Below are 27,142 nucleotides of genomic sequence, written 5' to 3'. Positions count from 1 at the left end.
CCCAGCCCAGCATCAGCACAGTCCGATCCCTGTCGTGCTGCAGTGTCAGTTCCTCCTGAGCATGGCGGGATGCATTGCTGGGTTTTGGCAGATAAGGAGACTGATTCCCTCGGCACCAGGCTAATAAAGCTTGGCTTGCTGTTTACGTGTTTGTCTTGACCAATTGCAATTTCAGATTCTAGTGGTTTTTTTTTCCTGCAGAGGGGAAATTTATTATAAAAGATGTTGACTGTATGGATTCTTTAATCTCAGACTGCATGTGCATTCTTGCAGGAGGCTTTCAGGGCATTTATAGTTCTCACTCTTCTATCCAACTTCTAATTTTCACAAAACTTGTAGTAGCTTAATTATCTTCTTGTTCCCCCACTTCTGTCACATTAGCTTGGAATCAGACAATGAGTTTGAAAGTCATTAGGGGGACACAGACAGATACCAGGATCATATAAGCCGCATTTCCTTAATAAACTAAATTAACATTTCAGAGGGTGTCTGGTTCTCATTGCTCACAGTCTAGACAAAACAGGCAGACACAGAGCAGGCAGGGTATTAGAGCTCAAATTTATTTTTATCTTTACTCCATCGTCACAGAAAAGAAATTGTAACTTCACAATAAAAATAATTTTGAGTGGTTTTGGGGACAGCTCAAGGGAATGTTTATAGAAGTATCAGCTTTTCCTTTCTATGTGTCCAGATTTACTCCAGTGTAGAACAATACTGATCAAAAGTCAGGAGTGTTTAAATTCAGGTCTCATTAGATGGATACCCACTGCAGACAGCACTGATTGTCAAAGCCATTTTGGTTTTTAGAAGCAATCTCTAAATTTTCTTTTGAGGCTAACCAATCTTCCCACCAGTTCCAGGTGATGAGGAAGAATCCAGTACTAAGACATTAAAAAGTAAATATTATATAGAAGTTGCAAATAGATCGGTAGGTGTATGTGTGGTGCTGGGACATGAGCAGGAACCTGCAAACTAATGCTGAGTTTGAAATGGAACAAAAAAAAAAGGGAGAAAAGCAGAAAAGGAGTACCTTTGAAGTACACTCCAATGTCACAGCTGAAGGCCTCCATCGTCAGAAGTAAAAAAGGAAAATAGATGGATATTGCTTTATAAGTGCTCATAAAAGCTGGATGTGCAGTGAGACAGCTATAATAAGCTGAATGCTGTGAGTTAATCCGTACTTTTTTTCACAAGAGCGCTGAAGTTAATACATCCTGGCATTAGCCTCAGTAATTACGCCATGCAGGTGCATACATTCGCTATGCCTGTAGCCGGCTTTGATGCTGCTCCAACACAAGCTGTTAGCTGGGAAAGGCAGGCAGCTGTGGGTAGGTATTTTGTACCTGGCATTCATTAAGACATCCAGTGCATTTCCCTGCTGGAGGAGTTGGAATTTGACTCCAGTGAAAGTGTATACTTTGTGGATTTTGTTTCTGGAAGTGCTTCTGATACAGAAAACTGTGACTAATGCTCCGTTATTCCACCATAAGGATTAGCAAAATATTAGAGTAATTTAAAAACAGTGCTGTGGCTGTAGGATTATTTTGCCTCTAGATGCATACATCTATAAATACACACGTGTATACATGTGTGTGCACTAAGGCAATATTTAGTCATTAAGCAGAGGACTCATCTTTCCACGTCTTAATCCGGAAAAATGGTGCTAGTTTGCCTCTCTGACCTCTGCAGTGCAGATGTCAACTCTGATTATTATTTTCAAAAAAGAGTTATTTTGTATGAGCTTGAAGTATTTGAAGACTGATAGCTGTAACAGCTCAGTGGGTTAAATATGGTTTTGGTGAACTATAGAAAGAAAGGAGTGGAGCAGAGGAAAGCAGAAATGCCGTAACCAGTGGATTCTTCCAATGAACGCTATTTTCAAGCTTTTCCCAAAGTTTCAGATATGTACTACCCACAACTTGCTTACATCCCTAGGCCTCTGGTGCCAGAATGGATGTTTCTGTGGGAGTGTTGCAACATGTCTACCATTAAGATGAAGAACTAAAATCAGGCCCAAAATAAGACACACCCAAAAAAGATGAGAGATCCAGATGAATTATGGTAATATATGGATGTTGATCACTATACTCACTGGAACAAATGAGATTCAGTGTTTGTCTCACACTCAGTAACCTACTTTTACACAGAAAATGTCTCTGGAAAGGTACCTTGATAGTTTTATGAAGTGGGGTGTGGGGTTTTTTAAGATCTAGAAGTATTTCTGGTACATCTAATTTATTCTTAAATTGGATTATTGCTCAGACTACTTATCTTACGAGTAGCACTGATTTAGCACCTTCTCAGAAATGGCAAATGTTTCAATAGAAAGAATAACCTTGCTGGCCAACTACAGTTTCCAGACAGGGATAAGAAGAGGAGGATAGGAACAGACATTTCCATAGGTGAATGGAAAGTGTCACTCTCCAGACTTGCCAATTCCCAGTGCTTTTGTAGACATCCAAAAAAATTACTTACAATTTTACCCCTTAATCAAAAAGAGAGAGGCTTCCTACCAGTTGTCCTCTGAATACATAAAAGTTGAAAAACATGCTTACTTCAGTTGTAACACTGCATTCACTTCACCCTAAAACATATGAAAGGCTGGGGTTAGAAACAACCAAAAAAGACTCCAAAATCAATTTCCCAAATAAACTGCAGAAAAAAAAAAACTTCAGCCTTTATATTTTGCTGCCAGAGTTTCATTTTAAACTGGAATTATTTGACATCTCTATATGTTGCACATATTGCTTTTATCCTGGAGTACGAGATCATTAGTGATGTAAATGTGTGTCTCCTGTTGACTGAAGATTGGACATTAGAGGTAGCCTAGTCACCTCAAAGTGAAATGTTTTCACCACATCTATGCATCTCAAGAAACGCTTTAATTTCTTTAGCACAGACTTACAATGTAATTTGATTTGGGCAGCTTTCTGTATCTCAGCTTCCCTGCTTTTAAATGGACATTCTAATAATAATTAGTTACACATATGCTTTGCCTATTTGTACTAGACATTCAGGACTATAAGATTTATGCTTTTTCTCTAAATGTATCCCTCATCTTCTAAAACAGATCTAGTTTGCAGTCTTTTAGCCTCATAACAATACAATAGCCTCATAATAATTATGTTGACTTCACAGAACAATGGCCTTAATTAATTAACAGAATAAGCTAGGGACTTTGACTCAGAGCAGACTCCATCAGTAGAGGCATTCAAGTGCTAAATGATTTACAACAAATCTTGTAATAAAAGCTTTAACAGTTTCTTCAGTGCGATAGCTTTTTGCCTCTGAGAACATTTCAAAGTCATTTGTTATATGTCTAAAGAACCGAGCACATGAATGAATTTGTTTATTCATGGAAATAAGGCTTTTAATAAGTTAATCTAATTAAGGCGAATTTAATGATAGGTTGAAAACAGCAATCAAATAAAGCTAAAAAAAAAAACATGTGAAGCAAATAAAATACATTTTTTCATTATATATTGAAAACTGCCTAAGTACTAACAGATTGGCTGTTGTTAAAACCTCTACCTGAGGCTTTAGGCCCTACAGCTGCTATTGGAAAGCCCATTTCCTCTTTACACAAGATCTTTACTGAGGCATCAGCTTTGTCCAGAACTCATTTGGCTTCAGTAAAGCTGAATAACAAATTTTAGCATTTTTATGCAAGCAACATCATCTGCTTTTAATGTGGCTATACATGTGTGCAGTCCAGAGAGAAGACAATTAAGAAGGGACAGTAGGATTGTGAAATTATGTATGGTACTAAAGAAAGCATGGCAAGCCATCCCTTTAGCTTGCCTGCCAGTACAGGACTATGAAATATCAATTGAAACTTCAAGGCAACGTATTTGCAACTGAACGAAAAATCACTTATTATCACAGAATATAAATAGCTTCCAAAGCACTTTGTCTCATATCATTGAGGCGAAAAGGTTAAAAGAATTAAAAAAAACCAATTAGCTACCTGTTTGGGTATTAAGATCTTATTTCTCTAGTTTTGTTATAGAGCGTATGAACAGGTTATAGACTCATAGTTCAGGATTTACTACTGGTTTCATAGGAGCACTATAGTCTGCCCTGGTGAGACCCCAACTGGAGTACTGTGTCCAGTTCTGGAGCCCCCAGCACAAGAAGGACATGGACCAGTTGGAGAAGGTCCAGAGGAGGGCCACGAAGATGATAAAAGGGCTGGAGCACCTCTCTTATGAGGACAGGCTGAGAGAGTTGGGGCTGTTCAGCCTGGAGAAGAGGAGGCTCCGGGGACACCTGATAGCAGTCTTCCAGTACCTCAAGGGGGCCTACAAGAAAGATGGGGATAGGCTGTTTAGTAGGGCCTGTTGCGATAGGATGAGGGGTAATGGTTTTAAAATAGAGGGGGGTAGATTTAGATTGGAAATTAGGAAAAAATTTTTTACGATGCGGATTATAGAACACTGGAACAGGTTGCCCAGAAAGGTGGTGGAGGCCCCATCTCTGGAAACGTTCAAGGCCAGGCTGGATGAGGCTCTGAGCAACCTGATCTAGTCAGGGATGTCCCTGCTCCTTGCAGGGGGGTTGGACTAGATGACCTTTGAAGGTCCCTTCCAACCCTAACCATTCTATGATTTTATGATTCTAAGTTCTCTAAAAGACAGGAAGCAAGCTCTGATGCAGAGTGAAATTTAACTTTAAAAAAAAAATCAAAGGGAGAGAAGTGGAAAAATAGTTTAATTTACAGTACATTAGGAATTGTTGCAAAAATTAAAAAAAAAAAACCAATAAAAGAAGGAAAATGTAGTTACGGAAAACACGAATTAATAGATCTAAGAGAAAATTATCTTGTCAAAAAGTAGGAAGGAGCTTGGAATGCCCCATTAGTAAGTAAAGCTTAAAAGTTTTTCTGAACAATGTAATGAACAGCAATGTGGCATGGCAACAGAAAATAAAAATGTGAAATAAAAGGAGCAGGCTGGAGAAGTACCAATCATGCAGGCAGGGTGTCACTGCCAAGGGAGGCCTGGTTCCTGGGATGGTGGTCTCCGGAGCGCTGTGCTCAGGTCTGGGCACATCAGTCACCGCTACGGCGCTGACACCATGACAGCGTACCAGAGGAAATTGTGTAGGGGCTCACCCTGACTCAGGAGCAAAGGGAGTAAGTTACTCAACAGTTTGGGTAAGTTATGTCTACTGCAGTAGTCAAACAGTCACTAACAATTAATATTTAAATAGTGTTAGATGATGACAAACTAGGGCTTTCTGATGTCACTGGTTCTCTCCACACTTTCTGTCCCTTGCTCCAAGGCATTATTAACACCTGGCTTCTCTGTGTCTTGGAAGGTCAGGCCACTAGTCCCCAGAATGACCTTTACAGATTGATGAGAAATTATCCCGTCTCCCAGCATCCCAGGTATGCCTTGGGTTGCAGGCACCCCAGGGCATTATATCTGCACTGGCGTTTTAATTAGATTTGATGTTTCCAAAGAAACAGCATACCTCACGCCTGCTAGAGCTAACTGAAATCTCTTGTAGGACCACGCATGCTTAAACAGAAAACAAAGGCTAGCAACAATTCTTGGAAAATAAAATTGCAGAGGAGAAGCCTAAAAGTAACAGAATATAAATTATGATGGCACCTGACTGTGAAATTGTCCCTCAGGTATTTCAGTGATTCAGCCATCCCGGAAATGGTTCATTTCCAGGATGCTGTTGATTGCACAGAAGGGTTTTTTCTCCTTCATCTACAAAAGACATTTTCTCCCTCTCTCATCTGACTCTCTCTCTCTCTGTTTCTCCTGTTTTTATTCCCAGTCTGACTTTCACTGCCATTCAGTCCGTAAGTTGTGCCTGTGCCCTTTCCTTGAGCAATGAGGGAAGAGATGGTATATCCAATCAAACAGGCATTACTATCTTACCTTGCAATCTTCAGAGCATTCATTCATGCTTAAATGACCTTCCAGATGATAGGAATGATACTGGGATAGCTACAAACCCTCAAAAGTCATACAACATAAGAAGTACTTACTGTACATGTGTCTTACAAAACTTACTGTCTTCAATTTTCTTTGAGCTCTTCAGGAAAACTGCAAATCAATGTAATGGTGAAGGCAGCAGGTCCAGCATCAGAGCTCAGCAGTGTAGAAGAAAGACCTTTCCCAGGCCAGCTCCAGCTCCACATGGGAATTTCTCCTGAGAGACCAGGACTATCACAGTCACCAATTTGTGTCTCCTCCAGATGCCTAGGACATATTTTAAGAAGCTTGTCTTTCACTAAAACATATAAATAAATTAAAAATAAAATAAATAGGACAAAACTCAAATATCTCTGTTAATAGAAGATCAAATGAAGTATGATTTCCTACAAATACATTTGGTATGTCCAGCTCTTAGGTCAAAAATTGCTGGCACAGTCCCACTGTCAGATGAAAAAAATCCTTCTGAAAATGGGAGTTTAGCAAGAAGTTTAACAATAATTCCTTGCTCAGCCTAATTAGAAAAAGTGTGAATATTTGAGGAACTCCTCAGTGCAAGTAACATGGGTTTCTGTTACTAGATACAAGTCATAGCTAGTGCGTAAGTATCTGGAGCCCAGATACTTACACTGCTGTCAAGCACACAAATTTTTATGAGTGTTCTTTGGCGAACTTGGCTTGGAAATAGAGTGTCCCTGGAAGTTAGAGCCATGATGTACAATGAACTATCCACAGACATTCAGATGCCATTATGGTAAGAATTTGTTTCCTCCAGTGGGTAACTGAGGAAGACTCTTATCCCTATGAGGGTTGCACTGGAAGGAAGATGAGAGCAGAACCATGTACAACATGATATTTGCAAGAAGAGAAGTATGGCAGGAAGGAAAGGGAGAGGCCTTAATATATAAGCATAAAGCCACAGAGATGAGACCAAGAAATGCACAACTGTTCCAGAAAAAAAAAAGTGCAGTCTTCTCAGTGTTAACGGAATTATGATGCCAGATTTGATCGACCATTAAGTGCAACAATGCCCAGAAAGAATGCGCAAATTGTAATCTTGATTTAATTGTCAATATTTGCAAGAGGTGGGTGGTGGACAGGAACAACACCACTAGTTAATGTCGCCTTAAACTGTCAGAATAACTCCTTTAGAAACTGAAATCCTGCAAAACCACAAACATGAAATCTGTAATGACTAGGCATATGCACAGCCAGACTGTCTAGAGCACAGGCTGAGAATGATCAGCTTCAAGCCTTGTGACCCAAGTAATGAATCTTCTTGCAAGCCTGTAATCTTCAAAAGGAGAAGGGTTTGTGGTTTTTTTTTTTTTGCTAGTTTTTGGAGCCCCGACTGATTCTTCAACCAAACCCAGGCACTGTAAAATGACTTTCATTTGCAGTCCTCCCAGGTCTCTGTAAAAGTCTTTCCATACATTTAGAGTGGGTATGTTCCTATTTAGAAGGTGAAGAAGCTGTTGCTCAGTTACTTCAGCAGAGGGGATCCAGCTAAAGTAGCCAACTGGGGAAAAAATTTCTAGACTTTTAGAAGTGGTCTCTGGATTTTAGAAACAAAACGTTTCTCATTTTGGCTTCTTCTGTGGGATGAAATGGCTGATGAAACAGTGTATTTGGAAGATGTGGCCAAATCCAAAGTAACCACTTTCTGCAGCGTGGCTGGATGACAACAGCTTTTGTTGTAGCTGAGTAAAACAGTGTTTTAGAAATGCCCAGAGCTGTTTACAAAGGAAGAAAATTAAATCAGCCTCAGCTAACTTTTAGAAATGGTCCCTTTTGTACTGCCATGGGCATGAAATGTAGAAGTCAGGCAAGATCATAGTTGAAGACCCTTAAGCAAGAAGGGGCTGGTACTGCAAGTGCACGACTATGTCCTATCATTTTTGGAACCTTTGATGGAAGTTTCTAAGAAGGCCAACAGAATACATTTAAAAAACATCTCAGTAATTTAAAATATTAATGGTGAACATGTGTTGTAACTGCAGTTAATTAAGCGTTGATAAAAGAATCTGAGCATAAACAATTACACACTCCCTCGAATATTTCCTGAGTGGCACTAACAATAGCAGCTCTTCCGTACATGGCCCGAGACAGCCTGCATGAACAGTGTCTGAGGCTCCTCAGCGGGTTTGTGGTGATGATTCTTACCCTTGTTTCCACAGCCAGCTGCTAGGAGAGAGGCTCTGCTGTAGTGAACACACTCTGAGCCTGCCTCTCAAAACGGTTCTTTCTTGGAGGATGATCTTAACCCTTTTGTAAGGTTCAGGATTGGGCTGTGGGGTGGCAGAGACAAAAGTGGAGTAAAGACGGTGATGGCATGCAACAGATCGTTTACGCTGCAGTCACCAAACACAGTGAATGAACAGGGCTGGGCTGTGACTCCTTGGTCCGTACTCAAGCTCCTAGCTGTTCCTCAGTTGAAATTGTGGTTGGCATTGCTGCCTATGCTTGCAGAAGGAAGGCAAGTGTTTGTGACTCCTTGAGGTGGAGCATCTCAGAGGCTTCTTAGGAGCACAGCAGTGGTTGCAGGGCCCTCTTCAGGAACACTCCTGGGAAGAACTTGACTAGGAAGCTTGAACAGGCAAATACCTGCAGTTGCTCAGGGCAAACTGGATTGAGTAGGGTAGTCTTTATTAAGTAAAAACAGTAAGTGCTTTTGAAAGAACTCACTTCAAAATCTGATCTGAGCTTGTCATTCCTTAGTCAATGGCTGCTGTGAAAGTAGTCACTTAAATCCTAGCATCATTACTTACAGGGTGGCTGCACTGCTCACTCTCACAGAGGTTCAAGGTTTAAAAGCTGGACTAGGTGCCAACATTCCTGTGTGCTTGGTGTTACAGAGGGAAGGGGAAAATGAGTATCCCTTAAATTTCAAGCCCTGGCCCAGGGGTCAGTGTGAGACATAAAAATGACATGGTGAAAAATTCTTTGAATAGAAATGCAAGCTTTGGTTGGAGACCACACTAGTGCTGGAGAGAGCCCAATGTCATGGTGAACTGCTGCATCTCTGCAGATTGGGAGGATGAAGGCTGAGGGAATGTATGGGAACATCTGCACGGAGCAATTATTCTGTGTTGTCTGTCTGAAATCTTGGGGGGCAAAGCAGAGCTCTTGGCCCTGATTGGCTTGTGTTTCTTGGAAAGGGGGCGCTGGGGCAAGGGTGATGCTGGGATGATCTTAGTTCTGAAACCAACTGTGAAAGAGAACTGGCATGCCCTAGGGGAATAAAGAGAACCTGAAACTGATGTAAAAGCTGTTTAGATTCTAGCTTATGCCAAGAAAAATATTTTACACTTAGCTTAATATCATAATTGCAAGTCCAAAACCATCACTGCTAGCTTCTAAATACAGAATAGAATCTGGGAGGAGGCAGTAAGAAAATATATGTTTTGGCTGTATGATTGCAGCAGAGAAGTAGCCAGGATTAATCACGGGCTTGGACAAAACCAGGAGTCTTAAAAGAAATAATACTTCTAAGTAGTCTTTAGACATGCAAATGCTTAAAGGGCCTATAAACCACAAAATGTTCACTGTAGCACACACAGATGGCCACTACACTTTAGCTGGTTTAAGCTGCTCCTTTTCCAGTCAGTAAAGCACCAATTTTTAAACTGCCTTTGGAGCACAGTGTTAAAGCTTCCTACGGATGTTCCTATGCACACAAAAAGTATATTTTGCAGCATGTCTCATTGCTGGTGAACTTGCAGTAATACTGGTGTCACTCCATGACTTGGGGTTGTTGTGAGGCTGTGCACTGTGACTGAAGTCTTGTGTGTGGCCAGGACAAACAATTAAGAGTAAAACTGGAGAACCTATGGGATAACATTCTCTCCACTCTGTGTCCTGATAAACTGAGTATGCCTGCAAAAGCATTCGGTTTTCAGTTCAGCTGGTGATCGGTCTTCAAACAGCACGTGAAATCATTCACTAAGGATGCATTGAGGTATGACCACAGCATCTTTCTAGATCTGAAGTTCACAGTTCACACATCTTGTTTACATATGTTTCATTCCTGAAAAAGATCACCACGTAACTGTGGCACTTCTGTCAAGCATTGGAAAGGAAAGCAGTGCATGACCTTGGGGCTGACTAACCCACATCTGCACAAAGATAATCTGATTAATATCTTACAGCTGCACCATCATTTACTGGGAAGCCTTTGAGGACTCCTGACAAGGACAAGAGGTAAGTACCAGTAACTGAAGGTGTGGACGGCTTACAAAGAGATACCTTTCCCTTGCCTACGCTGCAGTAACAGAGGAAAACAGCTAAAAGACTAAAAACAGCTAAAAGCTTACAAAGACTGTTAAAGATTGCAGAAGGAGTTCATTTTCACAGATTAAGAGAAATCCGGAGACTAAAAACTGAGAAAACTCTTTTCTTCTCTACCGAAAAGATTTCTCAGCTTTTGCACTATATGTGTGTATATATCATGTATATACCACAAGCGTGCACCTTAAAAAAAAAATTAAAAAGATTAAACTATTTTTATGCTGAAGAAAGACCTGATCAAATATAACACTAATTGAAGGCTGGGTGAAAGGACAAGTTGCTCTGTTGAGGCTCCTGTCTGGTTACAGCTCAAATTGTAAGAACAGTCATGGAAGTTACCATCACTCTTGATTTTACCTTCAAAGCAGGTAGGCTAGAATAGGCTCAGCAATAAGATCTCATCTGCTATTTGTTTGACTCCCCTATACACAAGGCTCTGCAGGCAAAATTCCTAACTCACTCATATAACCAAAGACTACTGAATATTCCTGAATCTGGCTAAAGGAAAATTGATGCTAGGACTTTGTTGTGCAAAGAAATTACTGAAGGAATTCCCTGAATTTTGGGGAAGATAGACACTAATCTCTGACAGTATTTTGTTAGTCTTGATCAAGAACCACTCGAGATGGCCTGCCTGAGCTTAATTGGAAAAAGGTCATTAACATAGGTAGTCTGATGTACCTAGGATGATTTAGAGCTAAATCTGTGTTTGGACTGAACTGTCAGTCATACCCACTTTAATACCCCAGCGATGATGTGACATTTTCAACTCTTCTTGTAGGTTCTGGTTCTGGTGCAGTGGTGATGTGCAGATGTGTCCTGGCTGGCCCATTCAAACTTGAGTATTGCCCTGCCTTATTTGGGGAGATAATTGAAGTGACTAAACCTATGATTTTTTTTTCTCCTTAATTTGTTTCTCTGATCTAATCGGTCAGATTCTAACCAGGGAAATGTTTCTTTCCCTTCTAAGGAAAAAAAAAATAAATCACCCTTATGAAGGACACCTATGTAAGTCAATGACTTAAGAAAGGTACCTGAGGTACTGGTAGCAATCACTATTATTTGTCAAAATACATCATGAGCTGTAAAACCTTCCTTCCATATAGAGCTGAATGATGTTGCCACTTGACCCCAACTGGTGTCCCAGGCAGCTTACTTACAGACACAGATGCAGCACCGCCTTCACTTCAGCAAATAAGGCATCTTTGTTGCTCACACAGTCTTTGATGGACTTGGACGCAGTAGGAAGGCAGCAATCCTTTGTGCCTGCAGGGACCTATCTCCATTCCCCAGTTTTTTGAATGAGACGCTGGATTATAGAGTCATTGCTCAAGAATTATATACGGGTTAAACTCAGGTATCCTGGATTCTGGAGTATTGCCCCACCTTTTCACTTTTCCATAAAGAAAAGTGTTCATGAAAAGAAAATTACTGTTAAGAGCTTGATGAAACACATTTTAAGAGTGCCTTTCCTTTCCACGTCACTGGAAAGTGCAGATGTCAACTTCACAGAATAGGCTTTTTAAAAACAAAGCTCCTGAATCTTCTCTCTGTGGCTACAAGAAAAAATCTAGAGGAGGCTACATGACCACCGAAGTTGCAGCTCCTCCTTGTAAGCTAAGCCTTGGAAGAGATCTTTCATAGCAGCTATTACTGAACATAGAACAATGATTTCATGTTCTTATATCACATATTTGGAGGCTGATACAGTGATGGACATAATCTGAAACCAGCTTTGCTAGCCAAGCTGGAAAGTTCTGCTAGACTTGTTAGGCTGTATGACCAGATAGCTACCTGTGATTAAAACTCCTCGGCCCAACCAGTTGCACTTTTCTCAACTTGAAATCAAAAGTTTCAACTGTAATTTTTTGCAAATACTGAAAATATACTATAAAATAACTTACACCAACTAATAATTCAGTGGAAGAAAATCTTAAGCTGTTTTTTCCATGACTACAGTAAATCAGCAGGCATGGAGGTATAGGTCTTCAGACACAGAGGAGAGAGTTCCTTTTGAACCGTCTCTGATATCTCATGGCTGTTTAGGCTACTGTTAGCCTTGCTCATTCAAACATCACCTCCTGGCTACAGAAACTGAGACATCACAACTGGTTGCCCTTTTTCTGGTCCTTCAGCTCTAAGTGAGGTCCACACTTTTCTGAGACAATCTATCTACCTGAATTTACTTTTTTTTTTTTTTTTTTTTGCTTAGAAACAATAGCAAAATTATATGTGCAACACAAAAATTACTTCCATAGTTGACACTGTGACCCAATTCGTTACTGTATTCTCTTGCCTCTTCGAGCTATCTTAAAGTATCCTTAACATACCTGGAACAGAAATGGAGCTTGAATTCTGGGTCACAAATACACTTTGACTCCTCTACCCATTATGACTGTTCCTCATTGTAGGGTTATGTCCAAAACCAGAAGTCAACTGAAGACTGTATTGCTCTTATCGGAGTAGTTAACACAAGTGCTGGATTTATGCAGGTGAAAATTCTACTCTGCTTCCAAATACAAAGTTACGCTCTTTGGCAAGTGTGAGCAGTATGAGCTGCTCCAATGTCCCAGGCATTCATGTTGACAAAGGTGATTACTTTGGTCCATAGTGATTTCTACAGGAATGAGAAGAAATAACTTTTAAGCCATTTTAGGCACCAAAGAGAAATATTTCTTTCCACTCAGTCACTTAGGATCTTATTTACTACGTACTTCTGAGACTGCACAGATTTGAGTGGTCAAAGTACATATGTGACAAAATGCGCAAAATCTAGGCTTTCCTTTATTTTCTGTAGGGATTATCTACTACATACAACATATTAAAAGAACAAGTTTGTAACAGATGTTACCATTATTTGTCTTCTATTGAGCCTATGAGAACACTAGTTACACTGACTTCCACAGTTTCAATGCCCTGGTCTCGAGCTGAATCCTGGAAGCCTTTCCCACCTTTTAAAGACTTACAGACTTAATCTTCCCGGCTTTCTCTTCCAAACCAGTGTACAATCCTACTGCCCCTATATGGGAAATTTTGTATTTCATTTAAAGTTGCTATAGCTCTGATGGACATGTCTGAGTACAAAACAAAGAACTGTATTAAAGATGACTCCTTCTTCCTGTTTCTTCATCTTAGCCTCTCCTCCTTCTAAGAGAAGGATAGACATTGATATATGATACACATCTCATTATCCCCAAAAAGGGTTTCCAGAAGTCCCTCATGCTTTGATAGAACTAAGTTGGTAATGATGAACAGGACACAAGTGAGATGGTGTAACATCTTCCCCCTTGAGATAAAAGTGAACGTACATGCTCCCACTGCGAGAAGAACGCGCTTGGGCATCTTGACACCACAGCTGCTTTATGCAGATTGCTACCAGCTCTGGCCAGGACAAATATCCTCCTTCAAATGGACTAACAGCCCTAGCTGCAAGAAGAAAACCAAATTAGCTTGTCTATCAATTAGTAGTCTTCCAGTCTTCTCTCAGACATCTTGTCAGTTTTAAAGACTAGAATTTACCATAGCTTGTCTTTTATATATGCCATAATCATAACTTAAATCTTGCTTTGCTTCTACATTGAAGCTGCTTGTAAATATTTATTAAAACGTGTTCACTTTCATACTATCAACCTTATTTTGAATCTGAGCATGAATAGTGTGGAGAGTAATAAGATATCCAGGCCAAGCCTTAAAAGCATTCTAAATCACTGAAGTCACTATTTAGTCTAACTTTCCTGTTTCAAAGCAGGAGTGCCAGTTGGCATCTTCTGCAGGATGTGTTGTCTTCATACCTTTCTATTGCTCAGTTACTAGTAACTAAAATAATCACAGAACTGCTCCGCAGCACAATGTACGGAAAGTGCCCTAACTTTAAAATGTATCCATCCAAGCAACTAACCATAGAATAAAAAACTTGAGACTGTTGTCCAACATGGAAACAAAAAAAGATAAGGCCAGCACCAGGAAGGGCAGTAATGTTTTTGAGGAGGGAAAAAAAAAAAAAAAAAAAAAAGGCAACATCACAGAAAAAGCAGTCTTAAATTCAAGTCCTTATACTGCTGTTCCCTTTCTAAAGATACCTCCCCTGAAAAAACATGAGTCACGAAAAACAGCATTCAAGCACTGCTAAGGGTGTAAGAGGAACACATGGTGGCGTTAACACCACCTCGCCGTACCTGTAACTTAGAAACTTGCACAATGCATATTCTTGACTCTGAGATGTGGAAAGCCCTGTCAAAAACAACAATGGATTGGTATCATTCTCCCCTCCGCTCCCATTCCTGTGAGAGCCAATTTGGGTGACTCAGCCCAGACTCTCTGTAGTTATGCCCAATAGATGTTCGGTACCTCAACAACCATGGAATTTCCATGAATTTCCATGTATATTCTGGTGCTAACAGTACTGGTTTGCCAGCTTTCACTACTGCTTAATTCATCTCCTTTGTGTCAGCTGAAGCCTGCTATTGCTTCTGTTTCTCAGCACCAGACTGTTCTGTGTTTATCTACTGGTACTATATTCTCTTTTACTTCAGATAAAATCAAGCATCTGTAAAGACTATGATCTAAAACAGAACTGTAGAAAAGAACTTTGATGCTTTCGCCTGGACTTTCCACTTAATCAACATCTTTCTTCAAGTACAATGCTCACAACTGAAATTTCAGTTTTACCAGTGATAAATGAAAAAGGATCACTTCATGTATTTTATAGGACCTACCATATACTGCAAATCCCATATGATGGCTGCATGGTTAGTTCAGATTGTTTGGTTTGTTTTTTTTTTTTTTAAATGGCATGATCCTGACTTATCAACTGTAACTCTCAGTGTTCCTGGAGAGCTGCTCTGTAGCAGGCTCTTCTCTGGCCTCTGTGGAACCTTTTGCCCATGTATGGTACCTGTGACTGTTTTTCAAGAAACAAAAAAAAAAAAGTTAGTAAACAGTGATGTTTAATTTAGCCTTGGGCACCTAAATTCCTCTTAAAAAAAAAAATACAAACCCACAAAATTTGAAGAAATCTACCTAGTCAAGGCAGAACACTTTTTAAGTTCAAGGCAGTTCCACTTTCACCAGTTAAACTCCCACTTCTTGAGTAAACTCAACTTGGACTAAGCAGCAATGCAGCTGAATAAGAAGTCCTGCCCACCTATTTCTTTGATACAGACACTACTGACTCCACATCTTAATGGTGAACCAGCACAAGGAGCTACTTTTCTTGAAATATATGATCATAACCAAGGAAAAGGTCCCTTCCAACCCTAACCATTCTATGATTCTATGACTCTAAAATAACTATGCATCTGGTTTTAAGTCAGATTATAATGAAATAAATTTTTTTCTTTATCACACCTATAACTAACTTCAAATGCATCTCTCTCAATGCTGTTTTAACTGCTTCGAAAAAAAAACACACAGAAAAAACCTGCCAGTGTACTTTATAATTTAATAGAAAAACTCTATTACTAACAGTACCCTGATTTCTTAAACAGTTATCAAGTGCTGCTCTAAGAATTAATTTTGCAATTAAAGAGTATAAACCTAAGTTATAATTTAAAAAGAGGCATTTACAGCGGTTATTTCAAGTTTTACATCAAGGGAAGCAGCACCATAGCTTAATGGGGAACAAATTCCAACCATAATTTAAACAGCTAGGAACAAGTCATTTCATAGCAAAAAATATAAGTATTCATATCAGTACCATACTTATGAATATATTTCAGAAAAACCTAAATAATCCAAACAAGTGCACTTCACTTTGTTTCCTCATACTCATTGTTTCATAGTGGTATTCTGCAGAGTTCTTTGCAATCTAGCTATGTTGGCATCCAAGGCTGCTAAGGTATTCTTAAAGTCCTCTTCATCTCGAGAAGTAAATGTTGAGAAAGAGGATGCACTCCACTCGGACTTCCCTGATACATCATCATATAAAATGGAACTAAAATCAGTTATTTCACTGCCTTTTTTCTGAGAAATCTCTTTTGGAAATAGCATCGGTATGCGAGGGTATGTACCAGGCTGTGGCTGGCCTGGTTTATCTGTGAAGTCTCTTGCAGATCCCCCTGGTGTGCCTTTTGGCCTCATTTGGACTTTGTCTCCTTCTGGCTTCACTTTCTCTCCTGTAACTTCAAGTGTTTTTTCCACAGTATTTTTCACATCGTACCCAGCAGTTAATTTATCCAGAATAGTTTGATCCTTTGATATCTCACATTCATTCTGCTGCACAGAGTTTGAGAGCTCACAGTGGTAGTCCAACATCTTACGCGCCCCTCTACTTTGGGGTAGCACACCAGTTCTTTCAGAGATTGGCAACTGTTTTTTAGAGGCACTGCTAGTCAATGGAATATAAACGGTCTCATCCAACTTGTTTTGGTCATCTAGTAAAGTCCCAGAATCACTAACTGTTTCTGCATCTTGCTTCAGTGAGGTTTGTAGTATTCTGGGAGGTGATGTTCCTTCCTCTGAGAATGCATAGTTTATTTTACTTCCTTCAGCAGCCAACTTTTCATAGGTTAGATCTCGTATTTCCAATTCTCCACTTTTATTTGAGAACTGAAGTTCTGTATCTGTCAAAATGTGATCCGTTTCTAATTTTTTAAGGTAAGTCATTACTGAAGTACTCCCAGGAAATGGATCAGGTTGCATCTGCTTTTCATGGTCTTCCAAAAGAGACTTTGAGAGACCTTTTTCAGGTTTGGGTTTAATGTTGTCTACTGTGAGGTCAGACAGAAGTTTGGCCATACTGCCCTGCAACATTCTGTTAAGGTAAGATCAATTAATCAGATTTTTAAATAGTCAATAAAAATAGTTTAAAACTTTTATACAACACCAAAACATTAGATTTATCAGACTGCAGCAAAGTTACAATTCTCTATCTACATGTTGTCATGAAGTGTAGTATAAATGTGAACCAATTCCAAGTTTCTTGAATTTCTTTCTTCAGGTCAGCTCAATGTGTCTGTAAAGTACAGAACAACCCAATGAAGTTCTCGAGATTATTCCCAATTTACCTGCTTTTGAGTACTACAAAATGAAATAAATTCATGTCAAGAAACTGTTACAAAGCATATAGCACTGATCAAAATCAGTGAGAATTTTTTCTGAATTATTCTTGCCATTGGATCTAAATTGAAAAATACAATAAAAGAAATAAATAAATTTTCTGCTTTGCACATCAAAAGGAATGAACACTTAAATGCTTACCTATAGAGCATATACATATACACATGTAATAAGACATCATTATACTACCATCTGGTGGTCAGTATAGTAGTCATAAAGTGTGCAACGTGTCTATACTCCTAAAGAATCTGAAGTGGCGACTAAAAATATTCCGCCATTCCAATCAGTATCAACCATAAATAAGACAGACAACAGTTTAACTTCCTGTGCACATCATGTCTAAACAAATTTTATGTACCTACCACTTTGCATGGGCAAAAAGCTATTTAAATCTCTCATCATAAAAGACCATGATGAAATAAATTCACAATAACAGTTCTAAAAAATTGTGAGTAACACCATCTTCATGCAATGATCCAAGCACTCCCACCTTTACCATAATTAATATCTGGGCATAATCTCCTTCAAATGTATGTACAATTAAAGAAAGGACTGCTCATTCCCACAGGAAGTGCTTGCTGTGAGTCCTGAAGTCAGATCTTTCTGCAAGTTCTTCTCAAAACAGAAAAATTTCTGAACCAGTGTAAAGAAAGAAAAAAAAACAAACAAACATTCCCTCCTTAATTCAGATTAAGAGTTAGTTTCCAAACTCTACAGCTTCAAGGGAAATATCAATAGATTTTCAGGTCCATGCACTTTCCGTGGAGCTCCTTGTTGGCAGGTCTGCTATTAAGAGTTCGCACAAGTTACAGCACATAACATTTTACTTTACAACAGAACTCAAGTCATGGAACATGGCAACTATGTTTTAACCAAATTATAGCACTATTGTAGCAAAAGTAACTACAGAGAGAAGTTTTAGCCTACGTGACCTCCTACCACCAAGATACTAAGATTACAATAAACCGAAGTATTGAAAAAGAAAAAAAAAACCCAAACCCAAGAGAAAAGCAACGTCAAGAGGCAAAAAACCAGCCTAGCCAATAGTACCTGGTTGACTCACGCAGTCTGTTAACTTCTGCATCCCGCTGACGTAACGTTATGCCCAAAATCGTATTTTCTTTCTCTGAAGCTTCCAGCTTAAATTGAAGGCTCTTCACATTTGCCAATGCCTCTTCCATTTCTAAAATGCCAAGAAGAATTTACCTAATTAATTCTTTAAAGTTTTAAATCACTAAATGAAGAATGAACAAATTCAAAACACGTACCAATCTTCAGCTTGGTGGAATTAATGTCATAACGCTGCTTGTTTTCAAGCAATTCTTCTTCTTTATCTTGAATATCTTTTGCAAGATGTTTAGTTTCTTCTTTCTGACTTTCTATTATTTTAAGTAGTTCTTCATTTTTAGCCTGGAGTGACTCAAGGCCTTTCAGTGATTCTTTCAATTGACTCTGCAGCATCATATTCAAGGACTGCAAAGAAACTACTATCAAAAGTAAAACAAAACAAAACAAAAATTAAGTGTTTTGTGTGGTACAGCTTGAATTTCTAAATCAAATTATGTTTTTAAATAATCTTGGTAATATGAATTTTGCTTCCTGATAGAAGAGTTTTCTGAGGCAGCAAAATAAAACTCAAGTTTTCCTCTTAGTTATCTAATATGTCATCTTTATTTTAAGATGCACTTAAGTAAAAATAATTTGCTTGGCAGCTGAAGAGCTGAGTCTCACTACGTGGAGTCTAAACAGGCACAACAATCCATGCAAACGCAGTTGCATGATTAGACCCATAACACTTAGTCAGTTGCCATTAAAGGCCACAATATGTACTGCTATTTTTTATTTATATCTTCGTATGTCTGTATCTATTTAAATAAAGCTTTAACAAAAATGCCCCTAACAAGCATCATTCTCTATTATTACTTTACATTCATAGTTGCAGCTCTGTCCAGATGTCTTCTCACTTCTCTCTTGTTCCCCGAGTTGCTGGTTTAATATTCTTAGTCTCCTAAATGTGATTTGTGAAAAAGCACAAATTCAGAAAGTTCAGAGTAAGTTCAAAACCACTGCATTTCAAATTAAGTTTGGTAGGAAGTTACTACTGAGAATTATATAGCACAGAATGTTTCAGAAATATAAAAAAGTTTTAATACTGCATTTTTCTTACATTCCTATATTTCTTTAACACAAAAGACCATCTGCAATTCTTAGTAAATATCTTTCCCTGTGTTCTGAAGTAAAGCGCTACTCATGACATGTTTGAGAGCTCCCCTGAAATGAGAGCCATTTTTGCATTTAACAATACACTACAAAAAGAATACAAGCAGGCTAACTATCTTGATATTGCACTTTTCAGAGACACTCATGCATTGATCCGGCATAGACAAAGGCCCAAACATGATGTAACTGATGCTACTAAAACATCAGCATTAACTGAAGACTTGCTATGTGTTAACTACTTATTTTTAAACTATACACCTTACCAACACACTTTCTAATTCATAAGTATTGCACAGACAAGAATGAAAGGGCCGTAACAATTATACCATAACAATGATAAAATATGCAATTTGGAACAGACCAATTAGAGATGCTTTTGGCACATTTGCAGTAAATACAGAATCACTGACAAGTTACTAACCTACGCAGCTGGGCATTTTCACTTCTGAGAGGCTGTAAAGCTAGTGCTATTTCAGCTTGTATATTCGTACTTCCCACTACAGCTGGGAGCAATGATACGCAGTCTTCTATTTCACTCATCAACTGTAACATTTCCGAATCATCTGCAAGTGGTGAGGGAAAGAAAGACCTCATAAACATATAAACCTGTAATATGACAGTAAAATTTGATATGCAATTAAGCAATCTACTATGTTTTTTTTTTTTTTCAATAAAACCTCATCTTTATTTTAACTATATATTTTTTTTCAGCTTAGCTATTAAAATTTTGCTTCAGGTTCTTGATAAATCACAACCCACTATCTCCAACCAACCTTAGCAGGATTGCTGTTGCAATCTGCTCCGCTACTCCCTTTCTCAGTGAAAAATACTGTATATGAAATGAGGATAATCTTCATCCTAACTGTTACAATAATGCTAAAATACTCAGAAAAAAATAATTTAATACTTATCCAGAGCGAAACATGAGGCTATTAAAAGTTGTGGAAATCCACTCTCAAGACGTAACCTATCATCTGTCACGTACAACTTCCAGAAACTGAAGTGCTCACTCATTTAACGCAGCTCTTGTGTTATTTGTATGTAATCACTCTACTGCACAATGAAAATGTCCTCACCTTGATCTGTTACGAGTGCTCTGAGCTCTCCCAGAAGATATTTTACAGTCTTAACTTTACAGGCTGTTTCTTCTGGGCTTTCTTTTCTAGATTTTAGAACTTTCTTCACAAAACTTGTCTTACAGCCTGTGTCTCTCACTGGGGCTATGTCAAGCACATTCAATTCATCTTCTTCGCTGACTGTGTCCTCACTGTGTTCTTCAGAACTATCCTCCTCCTCCTTGTTACTTGAGCCATTATGTTTAGCTGGACAATGATGATGGTGCTCCTGTTCAGTCCTGCCGTTCATCATTTCATGTGATTGTAACAGGGCCAGGTGAGCTTGTATGCATCTTATCACATCTGCTTCTTTTATGTGTTGCTCACGGTTTGGGGTCATCTCTCTGCCAGAAGATGACGGGATGAATGTGGGCAATGCAGAGTTACTTGATGCACCTGATGCTATACAAGGGATCACGCTAGGAAGAGCTGTGGTGGACTGTACTTGAGCAGCAGTAGTAGAAGCAGGAGAAACTACAGGGCAAACCACAGGTCCTCCCATCTCTGGCACACATTCATTGCCACTCTCTACAGGAACACCCTGCATAAAGAATATTCATATTATAAAAAAAATTAACATGATTTTTAAAAACCTTAAAAAACCGAAAAACCCCTTGTCTGACTCAAGGTAGTCTTGATAATTCTTTGCAAATTATAAAGGCAACTACAACTCATTTCCAGTATATTAAGGAGCAATTAGAATGTAAATCTGTTTTTTTTAAAGATTACCTTTACCTTACTAGCAACATTAAAGGACAGTTCTTTTTCAGTTGTTCTGTAAAGAAAAAAAAAGCTCAGCAGTGTTTTGGTTTTGTTTTTTTTCTTTGCTTTATGAACACACACTCCTTGAACCAAATCAGAACAGGGAAGAAGAAAAAAAATAAAGATAGCACTGTTACCTTTCAATATTTTTAAGCAGATTAATTACTTAAAACTCAAGGACAGCACTAGCTATACATGGCTGCCTGCAGATGGAAGGCAAGTCTGCATTCTTACAGTTTCAAGGTGTAAACGCTTTACCACATTTCCTAAGGTGGCAGTTGGTACTCTCCATTAGTTCTATTCTATACCCTGAAATACACGAGTATTTTAAGATGTGGCTCCAAGATAACACACAGTGTCCGAAGAAATAATCAGCTTGATCATTGGCCAGGAAAAGCTACACATAGATATCATTTCTTTTATCGGAAGTTGGTTAATGAACCTAATGTGTGTTACTAAGAATGTAAGTAATGAATAATTTCCTGCACCTTCCATGTTTGCTGTCCATTACAGAATCCACCACACAAAAACAAGTGGCCAGTTGAAATGCCTCTAATTTCATTTTTTGGTGTCTATATAAAGTGTATTTTAAATAGCAGTATTTTCTCTCATTAGTTATTCTGCTCATCACTATAAGTTCAAATATGCAATTTTCTTCTCTTTAAGGAAAATTATTACACAAACCCAAGGAAACTCACACACTTAAATAAATAGGCAGGGCTAATTTAAAACATTTAACAGTCAGAATCAAACTTTTACTTACTGACTGAGTAGATAATGGATTAGCTGAATGCTGCGGGGACAGAGCTGATGTGGAGGTAGGTAATCGATAATTATAAGCTGTAACATTTCGACACCCTGAAAGAAAATAACACTCATAGATCAGAATAATTTCAGGCAAAACTCATACAGTAAAACAGCAGGCTCTACATTAATTGTTCCACTAACCGTGATCTGAGGTAGGAAAAGGAGTTACAGTAGGAATTTCGTTACTGTTCTGTGGTGGTTGGCCAGTTATCAAAGACATCTGAGTTTGCACGTGCTCGCACAGTTTCTGATGCATTACAGGAGAGTGTTGACTGCAAGGCACATGAATCGGTTGAACTACGTGATTCTGTGCTGCACTGGAAAGCTCCTTCTCAGTAGAAGGTGTGGTGGATGAGGTAAGTTTTCTGTTTGATGTTGGCACTATAGAGAAAGAAGGAACAAAAAAAACCCAGCTGAAGTTATCTGTCTTCTTGATCTACAAAAACTCATTGTGTTGTCAGCCAGACTCTAGCAGGTTCCTTTGAAAAAAGAAAACCGAAAGACCCTATGGCTTAGGATTCCAGTCAGATTTCTACCTACCAAATTAATCCACCATTCTTTTCCTCCAGACAGAGCAAGCTAACTCAGTTGGACAGACCGCTGTTCTCGAAGAAAGCACAGAGATGTAATCCTACAGAACGCCAGTTCTAAAACAAAATTCTTTAAATCTCTGGTTAGCTGCTTCCTAAGCTTTTAGACCATTTGGAATACCCCATATCAAAACACTCTCCAAACCTAATTTTCTTATGCTGGGTATAATTAAAACTCCGTATTTTTACAGTGCTGGAAAAATACCAGCTACATGCATTCTGCTACATCTAGAGGCCCCACCTGTCTACCGGATTAGAAAGCACACAAAAGAAATGGGGTGGAGAGAGGGAGAATGCTAATAAAAAGTGAACTACTTCAACTGATGGCAACTCGTCCTAGAGCAATCCATCTACCTTTCCATACAAGTGCTCTGGCCACTAGACTATTTGAGTTGTTATTACAACACTTTCCTGTGATCTTTGAGAACACAGGTCTTTGAGAAAAGCCTGGCTGGACACCTAACTCCTGGACAATTTATAGCTGTGTATCCCAAACAAAGACCAAGCACTCTAATGCTTCACTGTCCAAAAGAAATGTGAGCATGGGTATTATCATTCTCCTCCACACTTCCTACCAGCTAAACATGATGATGTTGGTATTTGTAAATGCACCCAACTTTCTTCCTTGTATAGGAAGCTCAAACATTTGTGAATTTTAGTAATTGTTTAGTAAACATTTAAGGTTTCTAAAAGGTAATGAGTAACGTCTGCATCCTTTTGTGGATCCAGCCCTGGATCAACCTCTAACAAATGACGACGATTATCATGAAGCCTTGTTATATCTCATTAAGTTGAGGAATTTCTTAATGTCATTTGAGAAAAAAGCAAGCCCGAGAAAGCCCGCTTACCGATTTCTTTTCGGACGTGGGCAGGAGTAATGTTTTTTTTCAATCCTTTCTTCTTGGAAGCATTTCCTTTGGTTAGCAAAGGCCCGGAAGAAATTCTAATGGAAGTTGTTTTCCCAGGTTGTTTACGGATAGTCTCCCTTCCTAGTATTAGTCAAAGGAAAAACTAGTCAACAAACCAAACCCAAACAGTCTTAAAAAAACCTAAAAACTTAACTTAAATGTTCAATAGGTACAACCTGTAGCCTCATTTTGTAAGATATTCTTCAGTAAAGCTGCGCAACGGTCAAGTCCATTATGAATAGTATCAACCTGCACAAAGAATACTGCAGTCAGAAAATGAGTATTACTGTTTTATTTCAGTAAAACAAGATACTATTTTAGAGGTGAGTGTTCCCCACTCTGTCACCTGAAAAAGAACAACTGAGAGCCAGCCACACCATATCACTTTCCATGTATTATTGGCCATTACATGAAAGTTTGCAAACACACACATTTTTCAAAAAAACTGAACTGTGTTCTTGCACATGTGTCCATTTGCTGGATTTTATGTTTTAGTAACTGCAAGTGTGTGGTTTTTATTTTTATTTCCATGTACAGTTAAGCTGCTATCTACAACCTGTTTCTATTTCGGAGCACTACACAAAAAACAGCACTGCAGCACTGAATCCATACAACTCACTCTTTTGGGCACAAAACTTAAACACGGCTATACTCCTTCCAGGGCCAGCTCTAGTCCATAAACAGCATAGCTGTGTTTGCAAAATACATCCTGTGCCTCAGCAAGATTTGTCAGAGCCAAACTCAGTGCGCACAAAGCCAACTTGCATGAATCTGCAAGATGCAGTAGAGACACACTTGCTAGCTTTGCAAGACCAATTTCTAGTCCAGATGCAGTGGTATCTAAATTAACCTGTTTTTCTTCTATTACTCATGGTATTCCAATTTTCCTTCTCTTAGATAACACAGATGACTCTATTAAAAAATAATTTAATTACCTGATCATCAGAGTCAGTGGAATAGATAGAGTATCCAGACTTCACATCAGAATGACATCCTTTTCTTAAGCCAAACCTGAAAAAGTCAAGTTCACTGTTTATACCACCTCCTTAATGTGCATCAAGGTAAAACAAAACAAAACAAAACAAAAACACTTTTATTCAATAACAGCAAAGTAAAATAAACAAAATATATTCCTCCTTCTGAAAACTTTGCATTGCTGCAACAAACATGCTTAGCAGATATGAGCAGATTACATCAATGGAGAATTCAGTCTTTACTCAACAGTCTTACGTATGGCTAGTGACTATACAAATTCAATCTTTCATAAATAAAACACGCAGAGAGAGACAACCCTGTATTTCTACAGGTAAAATTTCTATTCAGTTTGTGTCTGTCTATTCATGGACTGCTTAGAACATGGCTGTACTGCCTTTCAGCAAAAAAAAATGTTTTCTGATATAGAGAGAATTTTTGACTAGTTGTGAGGTATGACAAATGTAAGGTTCCCAAATGCTCACAGCTACGTTCAGTCTTAGATAATATTAATTATTAAGGTCTTACTGTTTTCTTCCATTTGTTAATTTAGCTGTTCCTGTTTGCCTTCCAGAAGACAGTACCTGTTGATTACAGAAATATACTTTGATTTTCATAAAGTATTTTCACAACACAATTGAAGACTACCATCGCCCACTAATTCCAAGAACTTTTGCTGAGGCAGATCAGTTAATTTACAGCTCTCAGACCAAGCAGGGGCCCACTGCTGCCATTAGGGCCCAAATATTGTAGTTTTCAGTTCACAAAACGTGCCTTTACTGCAGGAAGCTTCATTAATTTTCACCGCATTCTACAGATACAGTAATTAACTTAATGACATGGTCAAGGGCTGACATACATACATTCCAGACTGACATCAAGCTCATTAAATATACACGTGAACCTTGGGGATTTTAAGACTAAACCACAGTCACCGCTCAAACCAGATGCACCAAGGTGGAAGAACTCTCGAGCAGAAAGCGTGCTGCGGTACCCCTTACCGACAGGCGTAAACCCGCCGAGCCCTGAGGAAGGCTCGCTGGGCTAGGCCCAGGGAAGCAAAGGCACTCAGTGCCGGCAGGCCCCACTCCTCCTCAGGAGTCCTGACGCTCATCAGCCAGCTGCACGCTGGGCAGAGACCCCCCTCTCCCCCCGAACAAACCAGGGGCCTAACGAGGCCGCTAGAGAGAGGGCTGAGACCCCACTGCAGACAAGCAGGGACCCCGAAGGCCCCACTCCCACCGGAACCCCCAACCTCCGCACGCACCTTGCCGAGCCGCGGAGCCCCGGGCCGGGCCATGGCCACCCGCCGTCCCGCTCTGCCCCCTCCCGCCGACCAATCCCGAGCCCGCTCGGCTGACGGACGGGACGGCCGTTACGGGAGGGGCGGGACTAACAGCCCCCTGACCCGCCCCTCCCGGCAGCTCCTCACTGCGGGCCGGCGGCAGCTGGCGCGGGAAGGGGAAGGAGTGGCGTGGCGGAGCGCAGTCGAGGATTGGCGGAGAATGGGCGCAGAGGAGCCAATCGAAGGAGAGGAGGGGAGTGGGCGGGCTAAGGAGGCTGTGAGGCCGCCGGCAGTGGCGGCCATTGTGGTGTGAGTGGGGACGTGTTCCGGGCGGGGCTGAGCGGCCCTGGCACCTGCCTCTCCGCTTAACGAGGGAAAAAGAAAAACAAAAACAAAACAAACCTCGAACAGCTGAGTCTTCGCATCTCAGTGCTGTCTTCCCACAGCATGCTTTCTGGTGTCTTAAGGATCCTTGGGGAGCAGCCGGCGCTGTGGGGCGCGCGCTCTGCGCGCTCATAAAATACGTGGGAGAACGGGCCTAGCAGCTGGGTGGGCCGTCGTGAAGGAACACTCGGACACCTGCCTGGGGGCTGCTCGTAAAACTGCCTCAGGGCCTTTGCTTGCCTGTGCAGTCCCTGTCCTGCCCCCTCAGGGGCACAAAAGGTAAAAGCAGGCTGGTAGGAAGTCAAAGGGAACGGTTAGTCTGTGTACAGGCTGAATCCATCATTTTTTTTCTTCTCCATGCTGGCTTTCAGCTGTTGTTAAATCTTTGGCAAGCCCTGGGAACACCCATGTACGTGCATCATAAAAGATGGTGCCTCAAGTTTCACACACGCGCACTGGTGTATTAGTATTCCGCATATCGTCACTTTTATTAGCTGAATAAATAGACCTTCTGAAAACAGCACTGAAAGCAATTACATTTACTCAGGCTGAAAATGTGGTTACATTACTATGTTATTAAGAGTACTATAGCAGAAGTGCATATAAATATTCAACATCTGTGCTCTCCCAATGTGTAAATTGTGTTGTTATTAAGTATTAGTGTGTTAACATTTGCTCTGAAACTATGCTGCACTTGAAGTAAAACTGTATTTATTGCAAAGATATTTATCATCTCAACAAAAACAGGAGGGTTTTCTGGCAGGAATTTGGAGACTGCTTCATTTTTTTCTCTGAAAAATATAAA

At 39.7% G+C, this 27,142-nt stretch overlaps 1 protein-coding gene and 1 long non-coding RNA gene across 3 annotated transcripts; both read right to left on the bottom strand.

The window, feature by feature from the left end:
• Positions 1–6,122: 6,122 nt before the first annotated feature.
• LOC147600177 (uncharacterized) lies at positions 6,123–15,093 on the bottom strand. Its single transcript, XR_015258917.1, has 3 exons — positions 14,954–15,093; positions 14,414–14,468; positions 6,123–6,249 (listed from the first exon to the last, which is right to left on the bottom strand). It is a non-coding gene; the product is annotated as an uncharacterized LOC147600177 (long non-coding RNA).
• A 571-nt stretch (positions 15,094–15,664) lies between these two features.
• CCDC14 (coiled-coil domain containing 14) lies at positions 15,665–26,010 on the bottom strand. Of its 2 annotated transcripts, XM_086751502.1 has the most exons (13): positions 25,936–26,009; positions 25,197–25,252; positions 24,632–24,707; positions 23,873–23,945; positions 23,637–23,777; positions 22,340–22,579; positions 22,155–22,249; positions 20,591–21,170; positions 19,936–20,077; positions 19,223–19,302; positions 18,563–18,781; positions 18,345–18,477; positions 15,665–16,989 (listed from the first exon to the last, which is right to left on the bottom strand). In XM_086751502.1, the coding sequence occupies exons 1-13, from the start codon at positions 25,966–25,968 to the stop codon at positions 16,005–16,007; spliced, it is 2,853 nt and encodes a 950-aa protein (XP_086607628.1). In that variant the 5' UTR covers positions 25,969–26,009; the 3' UTR covers positions 15,665–16,004. The 2 variants fall into 2 exon arrangements, with proteins under 2 accessions (XP_086607628.1, XP_086607629.1); XM_086751503.1 differs by lacking the exon at positions 23,637–23,777 and having other exon boundaries at positions 25,936–26,010.
• Positions 26,011–27,142: the final 1,132 nt, after the last annotated feature.

The sequence above is a fragment of the Chlamydotis macqueenii genome, chromosome 6 (assembly GCF_036417535.1).
Source record: "Chlamydotis macqueenii isolate bChlMac1 chromosome 6, bChlMac1.mat, whole genome shotgun sequence".
Classification (NCBI taxonomy): domain Eukaryota; kingdom Metazoa; phylum Chordata; class Aves; order Otidiformes; family Otididae; genus Chlamydotis; species Chlamydotis macqueenii.
Note: the sequence above shows the minus strand (reverse complement) of the source record. Positions and strands in the feature narration are given on the sequence as shown.